The 25000-nt window shown below is 43.7% G+C and overlaps 1 protein-coding gene across 1 annotated transcript in view; it reads right to left on the bottom strand.

Moving 5' to 3' along the window:
* Nucleotides 1-4286: 4286 nt before the first annotated feature.
* The window catches only part of LOC138981293 (uncharacterized), a 90791-nt gene continuing 70077 nt past the window's right edge, over nt 4287-25000 (bottom strand). Inside the window, exons 2-3 of the mRNA XM_070354155.1 lie at nt 14892-15146; nt 4287-8966 (exon numbers count right to left, since the gene is read on the bottom strand). Of these exons, the coding sequence (XP_070210256.1) occupies nt 8389-8966; nt 14892-15146 (833 nt within the window). The 3' untranslated portion in view covers nt 4287-8388. The remainder of the gene's footprint in view (nt 8967-14891; nt 15147-25000) is intronic.

The raw sequence follows: 25000 nt of genomic DNA, 5'->3' as shown, positions 1-25000 counted from the left end.
ACGGCAGTCAATTTAAATTTTCATTTATGACAACGTCGCATGATTCTGACACAACGAAAATCAGATGGCAAATCATGCTTATGATTAAAAAAAATCAAATAAACATTCACAGAAAGACAAAAAGAGAGAAAGAAGAGGCGGAAAAAGAGGCATCAAATAAACAAAATCAAATCAAACGAAATTAAAAAAAAAAAAAAAACACACACACATAAAAACGGCGTGACGACCTTTAACATGTTCAATACTTTGACAAGATGTAGTCATAAAACAAGCAAAGCAATACGCCACAAAGAATAGAAGAAAATAAAAACACAGACACAAAAATTATATGTAAACAGACATACAATTAAACACAAAGAATGAAAACACACACGCATTATGGAACGGAAACCAAATGTAAAATACGACATACGGATAGAAAAAGGCGTAACATACGACAACACAGAGACTGAAAACGTTCACAAATTACGACCCAAAGAATGAAACTGAAATAAGATAAGACACAAAGATTTAAAACAAAACGACACAAACAATAACAAAAAACACCCCAAAATCAATAAAAACATTACGACACAAACAACAAAAACTATACGACACAAAGATAAAAGACATACGACATAAAGAATGAAAAGAAACCGTAAATGGCCGTATGGGACTTTGCCCAATACAATGACTTGCACACATGTATCTTTGGTATCAATGGCGTTTTCCCTATTGGACACTTCTTTGTAGCAGCAGTATAATATATATCCGTTTATTACACTCTCAGGTGCAATCGCTATTGCACAAGCACACACACCGAAGTACACACACACACACACACACGGACACATTCTCTCTTTCCTTGAAACATTAAATGCAATCACGTACGTCTCTATCTCTCTCTGTTTCTCTCTGTTTCTCTCTGTCTCTCTCTGTCTCTGTCTCTGTCTCTCTCTCTCTCTCTCTCACACTCTCTCTCCCCTCCCTCCCTCCCTCTCCTCCCCCTCTCTCTTTCTCTAACACTGCCGGGACAGCATTAGGCATACAACATACAGTTTCTCAGCTATTTCCACGTTTTCAGCCGTAAATCGCCCAGCAAGTCTTACTTATTCTGACACAATCATCATAAGAACAGACAAATCTTGATATAATTATTTATGTACATGTAAAGCGTACATCACAAACAGAAACACGCACGCACGTACGCAGGCACGCACGCACCCCCCCCCCCCCACACACACACACACATTGTTCTGCAACAAAATTAATCACGCCGGTTTCGTGAACATGAGCACATGTAGAATTAAATATACTCCACACGTCTGAAATTGTGAACGCATAATCCAATTAAGTGACAATGTTCGCTAGCAACCTTTCCAATCGATATATACCGAGCAACAAAAGTAACGCGAATTATTGTTCGATATTTTGATTTAAAAAAACGCAGTTAATCTGAGAGTGACAATTTTCGGGATATAGATGCCCTATGCAGTCATGTGTAACAAAGCTGTTGTGTAAATATTTTCCCATTGCTGCTGTCTCAACGCACGGGACAAGCAGTTTCCACGTGAAACACATGATGCGCGCTTGGCAGCACGTGCAAGCGGAGTAGGGGAAACCTCATGTGTGAGATGTGTTCACTGATGCATTAGTAACAAGTCGCGTAAGGCGAAAATACAATATTTAGTCAAGTAGCTGTCGAACTCACAGAATGAAACTGAACGCAACGCAACGCAGCAAGACCGTATACTCGTAGCATCGTCACTCCACCGCCCGTGGCAAAGGCAGTGCCCGTGGAATTGACAAGAAGAGCGGGGTATTCGTTGCGCTGAGAAGGATAGCACGCTTTTCTGTACCTCTCTTCGTTTTAACTTTCTGAGCGTGTTTTTAATCCAAACATATCATATCTATATGTTTTTGGAATCAGGAACCGACAAGGAATAAGATGAAAGTGTTTTTAAAACGATTTCGAAAAAAAAAAATTGGATAATAATTTTTATATATTTAATTTTCAGAGCTTGTTTTTAATCCGAATATAACATATTTATATGTTTTTGGAATCAGCAAATGATGGAGAATAAGATAAACGTAAATTTGGATCGTTTTATAAATTTCTTTTTTTTTTTACAATTTTCAGATTTTTAATGACCAAAGTCATTAATTAATTTTTAAGCCACCAAGCTGAAATGCAATACCGAACCCCGGGCTTCGTCGAAGATTACTTGACCAAAATTTCAACCAATTTGGTTGAAAAATGAGGGCGTGACAGTGCCGCCTCAACTTTCACGAAAAGCCGGATATGACGTCATCAAAGACATTTATCAAAAAAATGAAAAAAACGTTCGGGGATTTCATACCCAGGAACTCTCATGTCAAATTTCATAAAGATCGGTCCAGTAGTTTAGTCTGAATCGCTCTACACACACACACACACACACACGCACAGACAGACACACATACACCATACCCTCGTTTCGATTCCCCCTCGATGTTAAAATATTTAGTCAAAACTTGACTAAATATAATAAAAAGATACCATGGCACGCTTACTGCCAGTAACACTTTTGACAGAGTCAAGATGCCAAGATTGACACCAGAACAACGCGAGAGGGCAGTGGGTCGATTATCGACTGGTGATGACCAAGAAGCGGTAGCAGTCGCTTTCAATGTGCATCTGTCAACAGTATATCGCCTTCAGCAACGTTTTGTCAACACTGGAAGAACTGCTGATACACAACGAAGTGGAAGACCTCGCGTTACCACACAAAGACAAGATCGCCAGATCCTGCGACATCATTTGAGAAACCGATTCCATACAGCCAATGAAACAGCCAGGAACACCGTCGGTAACCACCAGAGACCCATTAGTGGCCAGACAGTACGCCGAAGACTTGCTGAGCAAGACTTCCAAAAGTGCCGTCCAGCTAGAGGACCCGTTCTCACTCAAAGACATCGCATGGCGCGCCAGCAGTAGGCCCAGGATCACATCAACTGGAACTGGAGACAATGGCGAAACATTCTGTTCACCGATGAGAGCCGTTACTGCATTAGTCATGTTGATGGGCGTGTCAGAATGTGGCCAAGAAGAGGTGAACGCTATGCTGGTGACTGCGTCATGGAACACAATGCCCAGGGTGGACCAAACGTCATGGTCTGGGGTGGAATCGGCCTCAACCAATCCCTGGGACCTGTGTTTTTCAACAATCTTGGTCCTGGTCGGGGAAACGGCATCACAGCACAGCGTTATATTGACCAGATCCTACAGCCCTTTTTCCAGGCGCGCAGAAACTGTGTTCTGCAGCAAGATAACGCTCGCCCGCACACAGCCTTCCTGCAGCACAATGACATCGACATCATGGCCTGGCCGGCCCTCAGCCCAGATTTGAATCCCATTGAACATTTCTGGGACCAACTTCAAAGAAAGCTCAACCAGTTACGCCCAGGACCAAGAACTGCCGCAGAACTGCGTCAGGCCCTTATCCATGCCTGGTGCAACATCCTGAGAGACGCCATCAACAGACTCATCCACTCCGCCATGAGGCGCCGCTGCCAGGCCGTCATCAACGTCCAAGGGGGTGTGTGCGAAGAACATACCACCGTGATTTTGATTCGTTTCGATGTTACGTTTATGAGAAATGAAATTGTGATTAAACGTTTTTTTCTGGAGAAAATTCGCGTTTCTTTTGTTGCTCGGTATATATATATATAAATCCTAATCCGACTTAGGTCGACCAAATGTCGCCCTAAAGCCCCCATTTTACAACACTTTCGATTTAGGGCGACCGAAAGTCGGTCGTCCTAAGTTTTGGCGTCTTTTTCTCCAATTCCATTGGCCTGACAACCTTGACCCCATGCGCTATCGAGGAGACAGTGCCTAACGTATCTTGCTTGTAAATCGCATCAAGTTGGGATTTACCGTTTGAGCACAAAATTGAATAAGTGATTTTGAGACTTAGGCCGTCCTTTGCAAAAAAGGGTCTTTAGACAACCACGATACTTATACAAATATTTTTTTAACTGAGTGTAAACATATCATCATCATTAGGGCGACGATGTAAATCACCTATATCTTAATCTTGACTGATTTTCACAGTCAATTCATGACTGTTGAGTGTAGGTCAATTAGCAAATGTAATTACAAAATTTTGTTAATTTTGCTTTAAAAACAACAGATATAGCACTGGTAGCCATAAAACCCCTTTTTACAATGGTCGCCCTATAGGCGGATTTATACTTACATATCTATATATATATATATGTATGTTTATAAAATGAGGACACTTTCTCTACCCCTAACACCCCCCCCCCCCCTTCCACCGCCTACCCCTCGCCGAGGTAACAAATTGATAGTTGGATCACTTGCTGTTCTCAACAGCTACGAAAAGAACCTCGTCATTCCTACACAAACATGACGACAATCAATCTCAAATCTCTTCAACAAAATAAAGGTTTATTTTTCCTGTATTTGGACGCTTTGTCAAAATGGTACCAATTAAATCTAGAGCACACAATTATTGCCCACAATTGCGAGACGACGCGGTTATCACAAGTCAGTTGCTAACAATTATTTATTCTCACTCAGAATGGTGTTTTTTTCTGGTGGCAAATCTTTCTTTCTTTATTTGGTGTTTAACGTCGTTTTCAACCACGAAGGTTATATCGCGACGGGGAAAGGGGGGGGGGGGGGGAGATGGGATAGAGCCACTTGTTAATTGTTTCTTGTTCACAAAAGCACTAATCAAAAAATTGCTCCAGGGTCTGGTGGCAAAGAAATCTGACTTTTCGAACCGAAGAAACTCAGTGGCCCTCGTTATGGAGTTAGAAGTATTGAAGCACTGTTCTCGTGAACATAATAGCGCTAACAACAGGGAAACAAAACATGGCAAGGTTTCTTCACATCTTCCTCCCTTGTTTTACCTCAGAGTTGAAAAGTTGACAAGTGTTTATGAAACTTTATCGTTTATCTCACTGCTGTGTCAGTGGCTTGAGTATACAACAGGCTTATTATAATCACCCTCTGATACCTTTGAACTTTTAACTCCAATTAGACAAGGATATCGTCCCACGCGCTCATAAATTAGCACGAAAGGACAATAAAGTTTAATGTTCGTAAGCGGACGCTGTATGCAAACCTTTCTTACTTTATTGCGTGCACTGTCTACCGGCCTAAATTTCGCTGACAGAGATTCAAGAGTTTCATCGCGAACTACAAACTCAGAAACGCCTTTTACAGATATCTTTTGTTTTTTAGCTTTATGAAATATTGTATTATCAAAATGCAAAATATGAGAGAAATATGCCATCATTTTATTTGATTCACCTACCGATTCACCTCGTTAATCTGTAAGTTAAGACGTCACATTATATTTGCTTGAACAAACTGTGAAGGAAGAAGAATGAAAATATACCAGATAGATGTAGGTTGAATCACATTTTTTGAACTTTTAATGCAGGTAGCAGCAGTCACATTTGGGTCACAATAGGAATAGATTGTGTGGAGGGTATGGGCTGTTATGGTTGATCACGCTAACCTGTAACCCTGCCCGTCAGACACCATGCTACACCATGCTACTGTCCACACACACCGCGCCGGTATCGGTTGAGGTTCGGTGCGTGATTTAGCCTCGCACTGTCGCTGAGGCGGATGGTATCTCACAACTGATCTGCTCCAAACTCATATTGGCCTACAATGTTTTGAGCTGGGCCTGTCCCACCCCTGTTGAGTGTGTGTGTGTGTGTATGGTGTGGTGTGGTGTGGTGTGTGTGTGTGTGTGTACGTTTGTACGCGCGCGCGCGCGCGTGTGTGTGTGTGTGTGTGTGTGTGTGTCTGTGTGTGTGTGTGTATGTGTGTTCGCTCACAGAAACGTTTTACACATTCATCACACACACACACACAAAACCTACAATACATAGCAACATCGGCAACAGGAGAAATAAACAAATACATCAAACAAAACCATTTACAGTGCTTATACGCAATCAACCGCTCCAACCGTTAACCTGGCATCACGCAAAGAATACAGGTGGTTGGTATTGGGAAACTTTGGACATCAACCATGTCAGACTTTTTTTTTCAAATTGAGCACACCGCACTCCAAGCAGCAAAATCAGTGGTGATTCCGCCAAGTCCGTAGGAGGTAGAGCAATGTTAAAATGACGTCACATCTAGCACACCAACGTCACATAGCAAATGACGTCACAATGTCCAACACAAACGATGATAATGACGTATTACGAATATCAGATGTATGCCACACATTTTTTTCAGAGCCTGAAGATGCCGAGTGTGAAGAACGATACGCAGCACTGTCGTCGCTAAAACAGCGAGCGTTTTATGTCCATTCTTTGATGTGAAAACAAGACTTAGTTTCTGCACTTTCGTCAAGAGCGTCTTGAAGTTCAGTCTCGCTTACATTCTGATCACCGTTATCGCTGTAGCGTCTTGTACAAGGGACATGATGTGAGAACAGCTTCATTCGCACTGAATGCAGTTTATTTGGTCAAATGTTGGAGCATCGCTGTAGTAGGGAAAGGGCTCCTAATATGGACCACTTTTTGTTTCATGCTGATAACTAGCTTGTTTTCTTGCGAAGAAGTTTCATTTTGTGTTTGGTAGTCCTTCTCTCTTAGGTTAACCGTTAGGCCTAATTAGAGTGAAATAGCTTTAATAGATATTCAGCAAAAATTAAATACAGAAAAAATCACAAATGGTCCATATTAGGAGCCTGGGCGCCTAATATGGACCAGTGAAGCGGCCTTCACGAATCACTGTAAGAAGTTCCCTATACTTCAAAATAACATGATACAACTTAGTGTTCAAGTCATACTAATTCAAATATGCTTTAGATTTAGCTGTTTCGGGTTGATGAGAGCATTATTTGAAGCACACCAGGAAACTATAGAAGCTTATCAAAAACAGAGTGAAATTAAGTGAAATTATCAACTTCCACGAAAAGAAAACTATTTGTTATATTTTTTTAAATCTCGAGGGCGAGTTATGGGTTATTTCCAGCAAGCTTCTTAATGAATTAATGAAAATAGGCTTTAGCTTTTATTTTCTTCGATTTGTTGAAGGTGGTCCATATTAGGGGACTCACACATACTTTGAGATTTTGCTATTATTTTTTGTTTGCAGGAGAAACTCGGGGTCAAGACTGCTAAATTGTAACAAATACGGTCTTAGCTGTCATATAAAGCAATTTTTGTGTTATAAAAGCGTTGGCTGTGGACTGAAACGAGTCCGATTTAGGTGGCAAATTTAGAGTGAACCATGCCAAAAGTGAAAAAAAGAGAAAACGCCTAACGGTTTTGAGGTTTGTGTTTCTGCAACTCTTTTCACATGTACAAGTTGTCCAGAGAGGGTGAAGACAGTCAATAAAAAAAAATGTGAGCGCTCTAGCGCCGTTAGTTTGTCAGAACAGGAGGTGGTCCATATTAGGAGCCGGTCCATATTAGGAGCCCTTCCCCTACGTACGTAGTACATATGCATGTAACTTTATAAGCTGCTGCTATTCTGCCACGACCATCTTGTTTATGCCTGTGATGTGACTGAGAACATTCCCTGGACGATACAATATCACGGCATGAGGGCATTACATTGTGACAGAACATTCCCTGGACGATACAATATCACGGCATGAGGGCATTACATTGCGACTGCACAGGGAACATTCCCTGGACGATACAATATCACGGCATGAGGGCATTACATTGCGACTGAGAACATTCCCTGGACGATACAATATCACGGCATGAGGGCATTACATTGTTACGTTGCATGTCCTGCAGGGGAATGCAGTCTTGCTGCTCTAAATTGTGAGTGCCTGCCTGCCACCACCAGATAGCGCAGCTTTTTCTTATGTGCCCCGTTTGTGGCTAAGACCACACACATCCACGCCAGCAAGACACACGTGTTGAGTCCCTTTTCGCCGAGTCGTATTTGCTCTCACACGTCGTTTTTCATCAAAATCACGTTCAACACTATTGTATGCCGCGCACACCTGTTCAACAAAAAATATGGCTGTATGAAGTCCTTGCCTCTGTAGGACAGTCTCTGCTCGCGTTTAACCACGCCATCATAGTCTGCCATGTCATCATCCATCGACGAACCGTGTACACGTTCATTCTTATTCACACACGTCAATAGACCATGCATACAGCTGCATACTTATATATATAGCATCCATTTTGCATCATGCACTCATCCAAGCAGTCTTCATCCTCGCGTCTTTTCTTTTCCAACGTCTGTACGCACACTCACGCTGTGTAACCCCCTCCCCACAAACATTCACGCATAAACACACTCGCGCGCACACACACACACACACACACACACACACACACACACACACACACACACACACACACACACACACACACACACACAGTATTGGTGATGGCATCGGATCAAGCCTGCAGGAAAAGCTTTGTCTCACTGCCGGACGAGGATCGTTCGCTGTCCGTACACCTGTTCACTTTCCCCCCGCAAGGAGGCAGCGCCTTCTTGCAAATACAGTCACAGTGGTGGTGATGGTGGTACAGAGGAACTCCCCCGCCCCCGCCACTACCTACACCACCCCCTCCTCCAGCCCCTCCCCCCACCCCGCTCCCTCCTCCCCCAGGCTGCTTGTGGGCGTGTCCCGGCGGGGGGAGGGCGAGGTGGTCATGGTAGTGGTGGTAGTTGTCGTAGTGCTGACGACGACGAAGAAGGTACATGGCGAAGATGACAAGAGCCAGCAAGACGCACACCCCCGCCACAGGCACGGCGATGTAGATCGGGTTGATCACTTTGTTGCCGCTGCTGTTGCGTTCGCTGCTGTTGTTGTCGCCGTCGTTGTTGTTGTTGTCCGGGCAACGGACCGGGGGGAGGTCGTGGGGGTCGTATTGAGAGTCGTGTTGGCGGTCTCCGCGTTCTCGTTCTGATGGTGCCACTGGCTGGGGCTGGGGGACTGGCTGCTTCTTCTGCTTGGGCTGCTGCTTGCCTTCTGCACACACAATCACCAGGGATAGTTTTAGCTGAAAGTACCATTCACTCGAATAACATGTCCGTATTGCCTGCGGATTTTAAAAACAATAAGAAAAAAAAACATTTGTGTTTTACCCCGTGGGTCCAAGTGTGGGGGGTGGGCGTTTACAAGGTACAGGACCCTATATCCACAGTTTTGGACGCAAAGTATAGGGGGTGGGCGTTTACAAGGTACAGGACCCTATATCCACAGTTTTGGACGCAAAGTATAGGGGGTGGGCGTTTACAAGGTACAGGACCCTATATCCACAGTTTTGGACGCAAAGTATAGGGGGTGGGCGTTTACAAGGTACAGGACCCTATATCCACAGTTTTGGACGCAAAGTATAGGGGGTGGGCGTTTACAAGGTACAGGACCCTATATCCACAGTTTTGGACGCAAAGTATAGGGGGTGGGCGTTTACAAGGTACAGGACCCTATATCCACAGTTTTGGACGCAAAGTATAGGGGGTGGGCGTTTACAAGGTACAGGACCCTATATCCACAGTTTTGGACGCAAAGTATAGGGGGTGGGCGTTTACAAGGTACAGGACCCTATATCCAAAGTTTTGGACGCAAAGTATAGGGGGTGGGCGTTTACAAGGTACAGGACCCTATATCCACAGTTTTGGACGCAAAGTATAGGGGGTGGGCGTTTACAAGGTACAGGACCCTATATCCACAGTTTTGGACGCAAGGTATAGGGGGTGGGCGATTACAAGGTACAGGACCCTATATCCACAGTTTTGGACGCAAAGTATAGGGGGTGGGCGTTTACAAGGTACAGGACCCTATATCCACAGTTTTGGACGCAAAGTATAGGGGGTGGGCGTTTACAAGGTACAGGACCCTATATCCACAGTTTTGGACGCAAGGTATAGGGGGTGGGCGATTACAAGGTACAGGACCCTATATCCACAGTTTTGGACGCAAAGTATAGGGGGTGGGCGTTTACAAGGTACAGGACCCTATATCCACAGTTTTGGACGCAAAGTATAGGGGGTGGGCGTTTACAAGGTACAGGACCCTATATCCACAGTTTTGGACGCAAGGTATAGGGGGTGGGCGTTTACAAGGTACAGGACCCTATATCCACAGTTTTGGACGCAAGGTATAGGGGGTGGGCGTTTACAAGGTACAGGACCCTATATCCACAGTTTTGGACGCAAAGTATAGGGGGTGGGCGTTTACAAGGTACAGGACCCTATATCCACAGTTTTGGACGCAAAGTATAGGGGGGGGGGGGGGGGGGTTTACAAATACAGGACCCTATATCCACAGTTTTGGACGCAAAGTATAGGGGGTGGGCGTTTACAAGGTACAGGACCCTATATCCACAGTTTTGGACGCAAAGTATAGGGGGTGGGCGTTTACAAGGTACAGGACCCTATATCCACAGTTTTGGACGCAAGGTATAGGGGGTGGGCGTTTACAAGGTACAGGACCCTATATCCACAGTTTTGGACGCAAAATATAGGGGGTGGGCGTTTACAAGGTACAGGACCCTATATCCACAGTTTTGGACGCAAAGTATAGGGGGGGGGGGGGCGTTTACAAGTACAGGACCCTATATCCACAGTTTTGGACGCAAAGTATAGGGGGTGGGCGTTTACAAGGTACAGGACCCTATATCCACAGTTTTGGACGCAAGGTATAGGGGGTGGGCGTTTACAAGGTACAGGACCCTATATCCACAGTTTTTGACGCAAAGTATAGGGGGTGGGCGTTTACAAGGTACAGGATCCTATATTCACAGTTTTGGACGCAAAGTATAGGGGGTGGGCGTTTACAAGGTACAGGACCCTATATCCACAGTTTTGGACGCAAGGTATAGGGGGTGGGCGTTTACAAGGTACAGGACCCTATGTCCACAGTTTTGGACGCAAGGTATAGGGGGTGGGCGTTTACAAGGTACAGGACCCTATATCCACAGTTTTGGACGCAAGGTATAGGGGGTGGGCGTTTACAAGGTACAGGACCCTATATCCACAATTTTGGACGCAAAGTATAGGGGGTGGGCGATTGCTCGGTACTGGCCGCTTACAAGGTAGTTCACGGTACAGTCAAGGCGAATCTGTTTATATCGACCACCAAAGGGGCAGACCAAACATGGTTGTTATATACCGGTGGTCGCTATCGACAGATGAATAATAATGAAAATATAAGACAATCTCGTCCTTAGGAGTGATCGTTGTGGGCAGGTGGTCGCTTTCGAGAGGTGGTTGCAAGAGCAGGTTCGACTGAAACGTGTATTTTACCGATTGAAACCTGTACGCACCGGAAAGCAAAATTTGTCAGCTTGTAAGACCAACTGGTGGATGTTTTGCGTTAAAGTTTTGGGCGTTGTTTAAAAAAAAAAAATTAACGTGACCGGTGTTTTCTTTTGTTCTGTTTTGTTTGTAGTTAGCTGAACCGCTGTTCTTATTGCACGTTTTGAGCGACACCTAGACATCTGAGAAATGCTTAAGCAGCACTCAACTATAGTACTTGACTTAAGGTAAAGCGCGAGGGAAAACCCCGGTGAAACCATCTTGTTGTTAAAAAAAAAAATAAAAAAAATAAAAAAAAACGCCACACGAAAAATAAGTAAAGGGATCTGTGTACATCAAAAAGAGAAAGAGAGAGAAAAACAGACTGACGAGACAAAAACAGATCCAAAAACAAAGAAAAAAAAGAAAAGACTGCAGAAAATAATACGAGGAGACAATAACAATCTTTCTCTTCCCCCCAAGCCTGTGTCACTCCACACAATGCCAAGAGAAAACTTGAGAGCTAAAAAGTAGTCGAACCATCATCGGGCGGTGAGTTTTATGTGTGGGGATGAGTTGCTAGTCTGCCGCATTCTTCTGGCAGGCAACTGGCAACGGGAAGGGAGGTCACCGCTAGACGTAATGGCAGGTAAACCGAGACATTATGGCTCATAAACGTGCGCAAACAGACCCCACATCAAAGGCAATGGCGTGACTGCATTGGTGCAGTGTTCCCCTCGCTCCATCCCTGGAGCTTTAAAACGTTGATTCCAATGGGGTTTGGGATGGATAAGAAAGGCTAGGGAGAGACAGAAAGAAATAGAGAGACAATAAAAGAAACAGCAATAAGTATTTGGACGCGGACTGGGTAAAGAGTGGGGGAGGGGGTGGACGAACGAACGAACGAACGAAGAGAGAGAGAGAGAGAGAGAGAGAGAGAGAGAGAGAGAGAGAGAGAGAGAGAGAGAGAGAGAGAGAGAGAGAGAGAGAATTGAATTGAATTGAATTGAATTGAACTTTATTTAAAAAGGATTAAGATTTAAGGCTACGCCTTTTCTTACAATCTGTCCTTGGGACGCATAGACACACAATTATATAATTAAGAAATTAAAAGGTTAAAAATTAACCAACAAAAGGAGGTCGGAAAACTTCAGCACGTGATAATACAGATGACGATGATGATGATGATGATGATGATGATGATGATGATGACGATGATGATGACGATAATGATGATGATGAAGATGAGGCATGAAGAGCATATATATGTGGTTATTCATAAAATCAAATGCATACTATGCAGGTAATTATCAATACAAGCTGGCAGCAATCGAACATGTAGCAATAGTACAACAAAAATATGCTCAGAACATACAATGCACAGCATATTTTGACGTAATACTAAGTATGGCAAATCAAAAGGCGTTAAACTACTCAAACATTAAGTGGTTTTTAACACATTTTTTAAAACTTTTTAATGACTTTAAGTGCTTAAAGGATGATGGAAGCGAATTCCAAACTGAAGTACCCGAAAAGGCAAGACTGGTCTTATACAGGTCAATTCGTGGAATCGGTGGGATCAAGTTGACCGACCCATATCTGTGGGTAGCTTTATCAAATAATGATGTAATGTAAATCGGCACTTTACCGTAATACAATTTATGCATGAAAATGGCTTTGGAGAGAGAGAGAGAGAGAGACAGACAGACAGACAGACAGACAGACAGACAGACAGACAGACAGACGGACGGACAGACGGACGGACGGACAGACGGACAGACAGACAGAGACGTAGGTAAATAAAGTAACCAACTCCCCAAATGCAGAACGTAAAATAACCTGCTAGTGCAACCTAAACGAACGAAAGATAACTCGCTAATAGACGACTTTTGGAATAAACAGTGTCGGGACTGTTATTGGCAGGGGAAGAGTTGCTTCCCTTTACACAGTGAGGCAAACAATTGCGGCTGATCAGTCGAGGCCAACAATGATGGGGTGACATTAAATGATGAGAAACGGTGTGCATGCTATGCAACGTCATTCTGATAAGCATCGCTCCACGGCTATTGCCAGTTGTCTCTCTGACCGGACGCTACAGTCCTACGCGAATCTATCAAAACAAAAATACAGAGTTATCTCCCATATGTTTTTCGCGAGCACTGATCTAAATTTGAGATCAGTGTTCGCGAGACGAAAATGATTGCAGATTGGCCGACTTCGACAGTGATCTCCGTTCTGTTCTTCACGTTTTGTTAAGGAGGAGCATGCTTGCGCGTGTGTGCTGTTGTGGGTTCTGTGTGGGGAATGTATGCGGGCGTGCGTGAGCGTGTGTGTGACTGAGATTGCAAGCGATGTTTGGAAGGGCATGTATGGATTGATTGATTGTACTCTGGCCAAAACATGTCCCTAATGTACTGCACATGGTTGAAATAAAGTCTTATGTCTTATGTCTTATGATAAAGACATCGTTCTAAGGTCAAAACAAGTCGAAATTTTGGGACCGCTGCCGGAAGGAGACCGTAATATATGGTTTCATCACTGTCAACTGGTTACAGAAAAAATCGTCTGCTCCAGTGAGCGCCGAAACCAAACGGTTGATTATCACGTGACACTTTTGCCATATTTAGAGTTGGTTGCACAGTAAATACAGCCGCGAAAAATAGCTCGCTTGAAACTGTCTTACATATCAATTCCTTTGTAATTTAAAAATTACAAAACACCATGAAAAATCATTATCGACGATCGCGAATCTGCTTATATCAATAATACATTACAAAAAGCTCTACATATGTTATAAAAAAAAAATTAAAAAAAAATAAAAAATCGGTTTCCTTGCCAGACAAGGAAACTCAAGGCATCCTGCCAGGGAGAGAATGAGCCGAACTCATTTTGACCTGAGTTCAGGATGATGCAACGTTCGCTCGATACATGATACCCTTTTTGTGTGTGTTTTTCTCAGGTGTATTATGGATGCTTTGCTCAGATGAGTTGTGGGTGGGTTTTTTTTAGATGTGTTGCGGGTGGCTTTCCAAGATGAGTTGTGGGTGTTTTTCTAAGATGTGCTGTGGGTGTTTTTCTTAGATGAGTTGTGGGTGTTTTTCGAAGATGTGCTGTGGGTGTTTTTCTCAGATGAGTTGTGGGTGTTTTTCTTAGATGTGTTGCGGGTGGCTTTCCAAGATGAGTTGTGGGTGTTTTTCTAAGATGTGCTGTGGGTGTTTTTCGAAGATGAGTTGTGGGTGTTTTTCGAAGATGAGTTGTGGGTGTTTTTCGAAGATGAGTTGTGGGTGTTTTTCGAAGATGAGTTGTGGGTGTTCTTCGAAGATGAGTTGTGGGTGTTTTTCTCAGATGTGTTGCGGGTGGCTTTCCAAGATGTGCTGTGGGTGTTTTTCGAAGATGAGTTGTGGGTGTTTTTCTCAGATGTATTGTGGGCGTCTTTCTCAGACGTGTAATGGTTGTTTTTCACAGATGTGCCGTGCTTGTTTCAGTTTCGCATGTTGTACTGCGGTCGTTTATCTCAGATTTGTTGTGGGTGTTTTTTCAGATGTACATTGGGTGGGTTTTTTCCCAGTTGAGTTGTGGGTGCTTTCTGAGATTTGTTTGTAGTTTAAATTGCAGCAATTTGTTGTGGGTGTTGCACTGTACAACTCAAACTGACCTTCATCAGCGGGCAGTGTCGGCGTCACATCCTTGTTGCAGAAGTTGCGGTCATTGCAGCAGTAGAGGGACGGCCAGTACTCGATGCCCTTACCCTTGGGCTTGTGGTTCTCGCACAGCAGGGAGGACCGATCATTCATACAGCCGTGGGTCAGCGTGTCCTTGAAGTACTGGGAGTAGCAGAAGTGGTCAGCGTAGCACGTGTCCGTCCCCTCGTCCAGACACTCCTGAGTCGTGCACTCGCAGATGATCACACCTGTAGGCAGACAAACGATGCAAAAGGGTGAGTATTTTATTGATTTTCAAGAGAGGGCAAAAGAGGGTGAGTATTTTATTGACTGACCAGGGAAGTCAGGAAGAAACAGGCGAGTATTTCACACACACACACACACACACACACACACACACACACACACACACACACACACACACACACACACACACACAGTGACACGCGCACACACGCATGCGTAGACTGGAACGACAAGCGCGATAACGCAGACCGGAAGTAACGAAACTTAGACTCGAATCAAACAATAACAACATTGCGAAAGATAAAGAGAAAATATTCGTTATGTTTGCACTGATATGAATTGTCTGCCTCAACCTCTGCGTTTTGCAATGTTATTTTCCATCAAAAAGCGGTAAAGTTAATGGTTTGACGAGACGAGCTTTTTGAGACATCTTTGCCCTTTTAAAACTGTGAATGAACAAGCAGTAACGCGACTGAGATGTATTATATGCGGACAGCAAGAATAAAGTAAAGAAGTGTCCTCATTCTTCAAATACGTATGGTCAAATTAACTCAAAACCACTGCAAAACTACAAACGGGCACAAAGAAATACCGTGTTGGAGTCCTTCCCATAACAGATAGGCTTTCGGTTCCTAAAACTGCGTGGAAAGCAACGCCGACAAAAAAAGGAAAAGGGAACAGGGGAAGGATCGTTTGGGCCGATAAATTGGTTTTCAGTGTAAACATCTCACCCACCCAAACTGTACCACCATTCACCCCTCTGTAGCTCTGTTTCCTGGAAATCAATAATCAGTTGCCTGTCTGACTGACTGAGAATTGGCTCAACCCCCTTCCCCACTCGTGTATACTGTATAACCAGAGAACTTGTTTCTGTTCCTCTCCAGTGCCAGACCCTCAGCCGAACTTGCGAGACAAACTCTACCCTCTTACGAACCCCGTCAGCGGTCTGATTAAAGGGTCGTGATCGGCATGGTGAGTCGGTGCGAGTTTTGATAGAAAAGTGCGAGATTTGCGAAAAGAGTTGATCGAACTGGAATGGGGACAAGAGGAGGGGAAATGGGGGATGGGCGCTGGGTGGGTGGTGGTGCCAGAGAGAGGGAGAGAGAGGCAGATACAGAGAGAGAGGGAAACAGACAGAGAGAGAGAGAGACAGAGAGAAGGAGAGAGACAGAGAGAGAGAGAGAGAGAGGGAGAGAGAGAGTGAGAGAGAAAGAGAGAGAGAGAGAGAGAGAGAGAGGGAGAGAGAGAGAAAGAGAGAAGGAGCGAGAAAGAGAGAGAGATGGATGGGGGGGGGGAGGGTCTGCTTTGGTTAGAGAGTATCAGCAAACATATCCTTCGCTTAGTAGCGTAGCAGTAGCGCATATTTGGTATTAGAGAGATGAGATGCTTTAGTTATCTTTGCTTATGTATGCAATTAATGTTTACGCTTTTTTAGAGTGGTGTTATTCCGTCTAAGTTTTTGCTGTGACCGAGAGAGTATAAAGCACAAGAGATCGTGCTCTTTTTTTTTGAGCCAACAGAAAGTGCGTGTTAAAATAATAGTCAAACTTTTTGTTTATGTATGCAGATAAAAATATCCGAAGAAGACAGACGGCAAATGTTTCAAAAATCAAGAGTTATAAAACAATGAAAATTATGGAACGTTTAATCAACAAAACAAAACTAGAATCTTAAACTGTGACTTAAACTGTGACTTAAACTGTGACTTAAACTGTGACTTAAACTGTGACTTAAACTGTGACTTACACTGTGACGTACACTGTTGCACGTGTTGAAGAGCGCTTCCTTCCCTTTGTTTTTCAAAACGAATCATGTTTCAGACTCATGGGTTGTGTTTTTATAGCGAAATGATTCATAAACTAACCTTTCTTGTCTTTTATGCATGCAGAGAAGTTTGATATAGCTCAGATGAGAAAAAGCTATGGTGACACAAACAACTCTGTCTTGCCCATCTTGCTTACTTCTGTCACAATTCTTGGCTAGATTCGAAAGCTTTTTTATACGATCTTCCTGTTAAAAAAAAAAAAAAGGAAACGCAAGGTCCTGGGCCAAACCCGACATCTGATCAGCCCAGCCAAGTGAGTGAGGTTTACTTACACGAGATTCTATCTTAATGGACGCTCAGTCAATATTGTAAACAAAGCGCGTGGCGTCTTCCCATCAGGCATTGCGCGCTCTACTCCAAGCCGTTCAAACATCAGATAAGCACGCAGGAAATGGAAATTGCTGAGTCTTTGATTCCGAGATGGGCCTATTTATTCGCAGGCGCACCGTCTGCGGTGAATTATGCCAGAGATCAATGGGAAATTAGGCGAACAAACATCGGAGCCAGGCAACGTCTTTGAGGCGGAGAGAGGCGCCATTCATTTCAGGTTTGGGTCGGGGACGGCCACGGAGTCAGTGCAAATTGCATTATCAGTCTCGGCTAACCGCTGTTTAGCTAAGTCAAACAAACGGGTCATATTACACTTTTCATTTTCATGTTTTTGGAGGGCAGAAGAGCGGAAAAGCATTCCTCTTTTGTGATCGGCTCGTCACCCCCCCCCCCCCCCCCCCCCCCCCCCCCGTCACTCTCACCCCTTTATGTTTGGAAGAGTGGGACACCGCCCTTCCATCCGCTGGAAATAAGTACACTACACGACACTTTTTTCTTCAATGACGAGCGCCTCACCTCTTAACTAAACCATGACAATGAAAGCGTCCTACACCTTTAAATTTTAATGATATAATCGGTAGGGCTAGACTTATCTAAAAGAACCGAAACGAAACAAAACTAAAAGTAAAGTAAAGGAAAGGAAAGTTAACTTAAACTAAACTAAACTAAACTAAATTAAACTAAACTTGAACTTGAACTCTAAAGCGGTGTAAGCCGGAAGCATTTTTCAAAGAACTGTCTTCCTGTTAACTCAAATCCTCACAAAAGTGGGCTTTTTCTTTTCTTTTTCTTGTTCGTTGTTCTATCGAGTTCAAACTTGAAAGATTTGTTCGGGGTTGTGAGAGGAAGGCCAGGCTATGCCTGCACTCAACCGACCACACTGAGGCATTGCAAAGCTCAGTAAAAGTCACCAACGTTCAGTCTCAAACGAGACAAAAGGCCAAGTCAAGCCATTGTCAACAGACGTTCAAAATGTCTCAGCGAACCAAAAGCAAACCTCAGTACATGTAATTTACACTTCTACGTTATTCTTTCTTTGCGCTCTCAGCATCTTTTTGAAGCAGAACATGGTTGCAAAGGCCAGTCTTTCCTGCCCACAGCTACACTACAGGCAAGACATGGGGTGTTTGCACCGTTGCCAAGAAGAGAGAGGAAGTTTATATACAGATCACAATCAGTTCTGCTTGTAGGATCCACCCTAAATCTCCCCTCTCTCTGGCTTTGTCCCTGTTTCCTTCTCTTTTTCTTTTTCTAACTGAACTGTATAATGTAGAACTGAAGTATTATCATGGTTGTTTTTGTGTTTTAGACGTAGTAGGGACAGATTGTAAGATTAGGCGTGTGTCTAAAGCCTCTTTCCTTATGTATCAAATATCCACTGATCGATTTTTTTTCGCTCGCACGCGCTCTCTCTCTCTCTCTCTCTCTCTCTCTCTCTCTGTCTCTGTCTCTGTCTCTCTCTCTCTCTCTCTCTCTCTCTCTCTCTCTCTCTCTCTCTCTCTCTTCCCCAAGCAAGATTTGGGTGTAACTTTACCAACGGTAAGCTGATTTCAGTGGAACGGCCATGAACTCAGATTTAAGACAAAAAGCGCACCAAGCAGAAGCAATAACTTCGTTGACACATGCAGATAATAAAGTTTTACACCCAGACAGTTCTGCACAACGGGTCTATACACGAAGAGCATGCAGATCTGCAACAATAAAATCACATAACCCATTAACCTATCCTTGGCAGGGCACGGCCAACAAACGCAACCACGAAGAAACCACTAAAAGGCTTTGGACGTTTATATGCGAAGAAATAATTAAACGCTGCAAAGTTTAACTCTTAAAACTCCGCTGCATGAAACACATGTAGCCATCTCTTGTACAAACCACTGTCTCGGTAGCCAACGCCATCTTGATTTACGGTTAAAGCCGATTTGGATCGTAAGCCAAATGCCACCGAAATGTTAACTCTTTACTCAGTTAATTACTGACAGACAGTCACTGCATTATCACTTTATAAGTAAAATGGAATAATTATAGGCTTATACAATCAAATTCAACACATACAATCATAATTTATTGATTGTGCTGAATGATTTTCTGGCAGTTATGATAGGAATGGAAACATCATGCCTTTTCTTTGTTCAGATCTACTTCCTCGTCACAGTCCCAACTTTCCCCGCCAAACTGTCGCCAACACTCGTTTGTCCTCTTTGTGCATCAATCATAAGTGATTTTTTTGTTCATGGTCGTATTCCCTCGTTCATATCATTGGCAACGGACAAAGACATAAAACTAAACCTCCGCGCTCACATAAAAGGATATTTTCATAGACGGCTAAAGGAATACAGCCGACAGATTAACATAAAAGAGAAGACATTGAGACGGCACAGTGACAGACACTGGCTGCACACGACACCTAACCGTCACGTGACACCTTTGCACACGGCCCCGAATGACCGTCATTTGATTGATGAGTCTCGGCAGTGCAGCGAAAATAGGAGAACAGACGAGGGTTGGGTTACACCAGATGTTGATGACTCTACGAGCAATCTTGCACAATAACTCTCACGGTGTTCAGCTGGTGATAGATTAGGACGACAAATACGCGTGGCAGCCAGGCTTTAAATTTCTTCTTCGGTAATTGTGAACTCAAGTTTGGTGTTGGAAATCCAAAGCTCACTACCCAGTCCTTATTCTATTATATCTGATAGAAGTCACTTTTATCAATGAAAAATTAATCGAGTGACATTAATTTACAAAAAGTTACAGTCACAAGAACTTCGACCCAATGGTCGTTAAAAGTGGACAGACAGACAAACACGTTAATACAAATAATGAACTTAGTCAGTGATCATTGACTGGCTAGCGACATGGAAGATTTTCCAAGCTAAGTTAATTAGTTGTATTACATAATTATGAGTGAATACGTGATTATCTGTCTGTCCGCTTTTAGGGACCATTGGCTCGAAGTTCCAGTGACTTGAACGTTTTCTTTTTGTATCAGAAAATAAACGTTCCAATAATCCTATCATAATCCTATCATTCTTTATTTCATTCTGAACGTTGGCAGTCTATCTGATTTTGTATGTCAAGGTAAGAAGAAAAAGAAGAAGAATGAAGCCCTGACAGATTTGGTGTCAAGACGTCTGGACGAAGAAGAAGAAGAAGAATGAAGCCCTGCCAGATTTGGTGTCAAGACATCTGGACAAATAAGAAGAAGAAGAATGAAGCCCTGCCAGATTTGGTGTCAAGACGTCTGGACGAATAAGAAGAAGAAGAATGAAGCCCTGCCAGATTTGGTGTCAAGACGTCTGGACGAATAAGAAGAAGAATGAAGCCCTGCAAGATTTGGTGTCAAGACGTCTGGACGACGAATAAGAAGAAGAATGAAGCCCTGCCAGATTTGGTGTCAAGACGTCCGGACGAATAAAAAGAAGAAGAATGAAGCCCTGCCAGATTTGGTGTCAAGACGTCTGGACGAATAAGAAGAAGAAGAATGAAGCCCTGCCAGATTTGGTGTCAAGACGTCTGGACGAATAATAATAAGAAGAATGAAGCCCTGCCAGATTTGGTGTCAAGACGTCTGGACGAATAAGAAGAAGAAGAATGAAGCCCTGCCAGATTTGGTGTCAAGACGTCTGGACGAATAAGAAGAAGAAGAATGAAGCCCTGCCAGATTTGGTGTCAAGACATCTGGACGAATAAGAAGAAGAAGAATGAAGCCCTGCCAGATTTGGTGTCAAGACATCTGGACGAATAAGAAGAAGAAGAATGAAGCCCTGCCAGATTTGGTGTCAAGACATCTGGACGAATAAGAAGAAGAAGAATGAAGCCCTGCCAGATTTGGTGTCAAGACATCTGGACAAATAAGGTCCTCTCCGTGTACATGTATGTGTAAGCCTATGTATGTGTATATAATTATATCCTAAACGTATGCAGTTTCCTCTTCCGTTTCCGGTGTCTGGGGACAGGGATGAAGGGTTAGCCGGGCGAGCTGTCATTCACAGACCTGACTTTACCCCTCTACCTGTCCGTAATTCTGACAGAGATGTAAAATTATGACTGCACTGCGCAACCCTGCTTCCGTTAGAGTAGATTTTATGCCTTTGAAGATGCACTGATGTCTTCCTAAGCAGTTCTAAGGAATACCGTTTTACGTATAAAAACACACAAACAGTTTAAGTATTTTGTGTTTGTTTATTTGTTTATTTTGTTTTGTTTTGTTCAACACACACAAGAAACAGTCGCAAGTCGTTTTGTTATATTATTTATTATTTAGAAGATATGTTATTTCTCTGTCTTTAATATATTGTTTGCATGTTCGCTGGGCGTCGTTAAAGAGCGCAAGGAATGGGTAGGTTGGTAGGTTGGTAGGTTGGTATTGACAAATAAAGTCTATTTGTGTGTTAACCCCATTTACGCACACCAAACTGTATGGAAGAAAGCTATCGGTTCTCGAAAATGAATATTGTACGCGTTAAAAAAAATACTAAAAAAACCCACTCAACGGGTTGACATCGTGTTTACCCTTACCCTTACCCTTACCCTCACCCTTACCCTTACCCTTATCCATCGCACACTGAGTTTACCGATCCGTATCATGACCGGTAGCTGAAGTTGAGATAAAAACAAGTTAAAAGACGTTTCATAAGTAATCAAAGACGTTTTAAGCAATTGAAATGCACGATCAAGTCGCAGTGTGTCCCGACACCACTCAAACCACAGACCGACAGGCGCTGCGAGAGACAAGGGCGGGTCATTTCAATGAGCCCTACAAGGGAGGAAACTCTAGTCGCCAAGCGAGATAACTCTGGAGGTAAGTAACTCTAGCTGTTTAATCCTGCAGTGACCCAGAGTCTGGGCGCGGGACGAGCCCTCTCCACACAGATTATCCCTGAGCCCTTGCAGCTTGATCCGTGGCGCTCTCAAGAGGCCGAAGGATATCACCTTCACCTGGCAGAGAGCGGCGAGTGTTTGAGGCATTCACTGATTCAGAGCTCTACCTATAAGATCTTCTACCGCTAGCATAGCAGTTGAAGATCTTTGGCTCTACTAAGGCCTGGCGCTCACCTATGTAACTTCAGCAGGACAGACGACGCACTGCAGATTATCCCAGCCCGCGACACGTTGCGTGAAAGGAAAACAGGCCAAGTAGTCATCATAATACCTATCGCAGCATCAATAAAAAATTTATGTAGTGCGTCGTCTGTGCCGCTGAAACTGCGCAGGTATATTCTGCCCTTAAGACTTGCGAAGACGTTCCCGCGATGTTTAAGTGAGACATGGATGTGTTCATGACTGAATGCGTAAGCACAATGCAAGGAATGGCCAGAGAGGTATGTGGGAGGTGTGTTTATAACCTGCCCTGTTATATAGTGCTATATGTCTTATGTAAAAACAATGTCCTGTTTGTATTATTGTTATGTACCACGCCTGAATTTCTCTATGAGATAATAAAGTATTCTTATTCTTATTCTTATTATTCTTATCTTTTCACGACCCCCTGTTTTAGGACTACCTACACTAATCTACCCTTTTGAGGCCCAACAACTCTTTGTCCGGTTTTCTGTTTGCACCATCAGAAATTGTACACTTTCCTTTTTAGACCTGCTATGTTCATATTTTTTTTTTAGACATTGAAAGGCTTCCATATTTAAAAACTCAACTTTTTTCTGATTTGCTGTTCATAACATCTGTACATTTTAACTCGTTCTCCTTTCAGACATTCATTTTGGCTACAATACAATCGTTGCACACGAAAACACACACAAAAATAATCTACCCGGGATTTTGCATCTAAATGAGAGCATCTAACAATTTGGTTTACACAGTATTTTGTTCAAAACAAATTTTGAATGGGTTTGAGGATATCATCTTTGCCAAGAAAGTGGCAGAGCAGCGACGTTTTCAGGCTATCATCTTGACGTGAGCCGCGTTCGTGGTGGTGACTGTCATCAACAGCTTGTCTCAAGTAGGGCTTTAGGGGTCGCGTCCTAATGTCCACACGCGGCCTTCAAAAATGGAGAGTGGTGTATGGCTAAGATTTGTGCCCACTTGAGCCCGGGAGACGATGGTGGTAATGTTATGTCAGCCACAGAACACTGGCCTAGGATTTGCATTAATGTGAAAGTCGTCTGGGCTGGCGGCTCTTGTGAGAGTGGAAGGTCGTCTGAGGGTACTTACTTTTAATGTGGGGGTGTTTTACGTGTCTGGCGATTTTACATGTTCCATGTCCATCCTATCCCCGCTTCCAAACCACCAACCTCTGCCTCCCACTATTTTCTCCCCCCCCCCCCACCCCGTCTCTGTCTCTCCGTTTCTATCTATCTGTCTGTCTGTCTCTGTCTGTCTTTCTCTATTTGTTTCTGTCTGTCTTTCTCTCGTTTTCAATGTGTTTTTATCTCTCTGTGCGCGTGTGTATTAGGAAGGAAGGAAGGAAGGAACGAACGAACTTTATTTTACAAGGATAAAGGGAGAGAGACAGAGACAGATACATGAGAAATATGAACAGCGAGACAGAAATGAAGAAGCAGAGGAGAACGCGGAGGAAGAAGACAAAGAAAAAGTAAACAATGGAAGAGGAGAGGGAGGGGCAACAAATATAGACAAGAGAACAACACTAAAATAGACACTTTATCAATAACGTCCCATCCAAACCAAACCACGCTCTCCTTTCCAGGCGCCCAACAAACTTCCAACAACAAAAATGTGCAACCTTGAACAGCTAAATCACCAGATATCCTAACACCCGAGTCAGCGACCCGTGCATGACATATTTCCGCACAGACCCCCTAACACTTGGCATCGCTCCGACTAGCCTGCCATCGATTCAGTCACCGCTGGCTATCCATATTTCATGAAGCCAGCCTTCAATAAAACCCCATCGGGCCACCTCGGGCCATAAATACGGGTGAGCCGGGCAGCTTGAGACGGGCACCCCGCGCCAGGAATTCTGTCTGGAGATGCTGGAGGTAAAGAAGGCATGGCCCCACCTAGACAGCAGCGAGACAGTTTAACTGAGGACAGCGCGGAGTACTGGAGCCTGGGTGTCCTTCAGACATCTCTTCAATATCGACAACGAAACTCACTGACTGCTGAGGCCAGCAGATAGAAATGGAGAGGAAGGGAGGTCGGTGGAGGTGTGTGTGTGAGTGTGGGGTGGGGTGGGGTGGGGAGGAAACTACAGGCAAAACATTGAGAGAAAGAGGAAGAAGGCAGGAGAAGCGACAAGAACGACATTACTGAAAGTGGCAAAAACTGCGAAGGATGGCAGATGGTTGATTAGTTGATTGTCGTTTTTCTTGTCTCGAGAGCCCAGGGTGCCATACGAGAACGATTCACCGACGATCTTTTTCTCAACGAGGGCAGAAAATGTGCATGCAACAACATTTTTAACAAAGTAAAAACGAGAATAACGACAGTGCTGATAGCAGCAGGACGGTAAGGGGGAGGCGAATTCAGGACAGTGAGGCAGGATCGGCAGCGAACTCGTTCAGAAGAAGTGGAAGAGGACAAAGAGAAACTTGCCACAATGACACCACCAGGAAGAAGAAACCCCACGATACACAAGGCGGGAAAGCAGCTGTAACGATATCAACAACAGCACACGAAAAAGGCAAAATAAAACATTAACAACAACGAACAAACACATAGACAAAAACAAATAAAACCGGAAGATGCAAAGACGCAGGAGGAGGAGGAGGAGAGGCT

The sequence above is a fragment of the Littorina saxatilis genome, linkage group LG12 (assembly GCF_037325665.1).
Source record: "Littorina saxatilis isolate snail1 linkage group LG12, US_GU_Lsax_2.0, whole genome shotgun sequence".
Taxonomy (NCBI): Eukaryota; Metazoa; Mollusca; class Gastropoda; order Littorinimorpha; family Littorinidae; genus Littorina; species Littorina saxatilis.
Note: the sequence above shows the minus strand (reverse complement) of the source record. Positions and strands in the feature narration are given on the sequence as shown.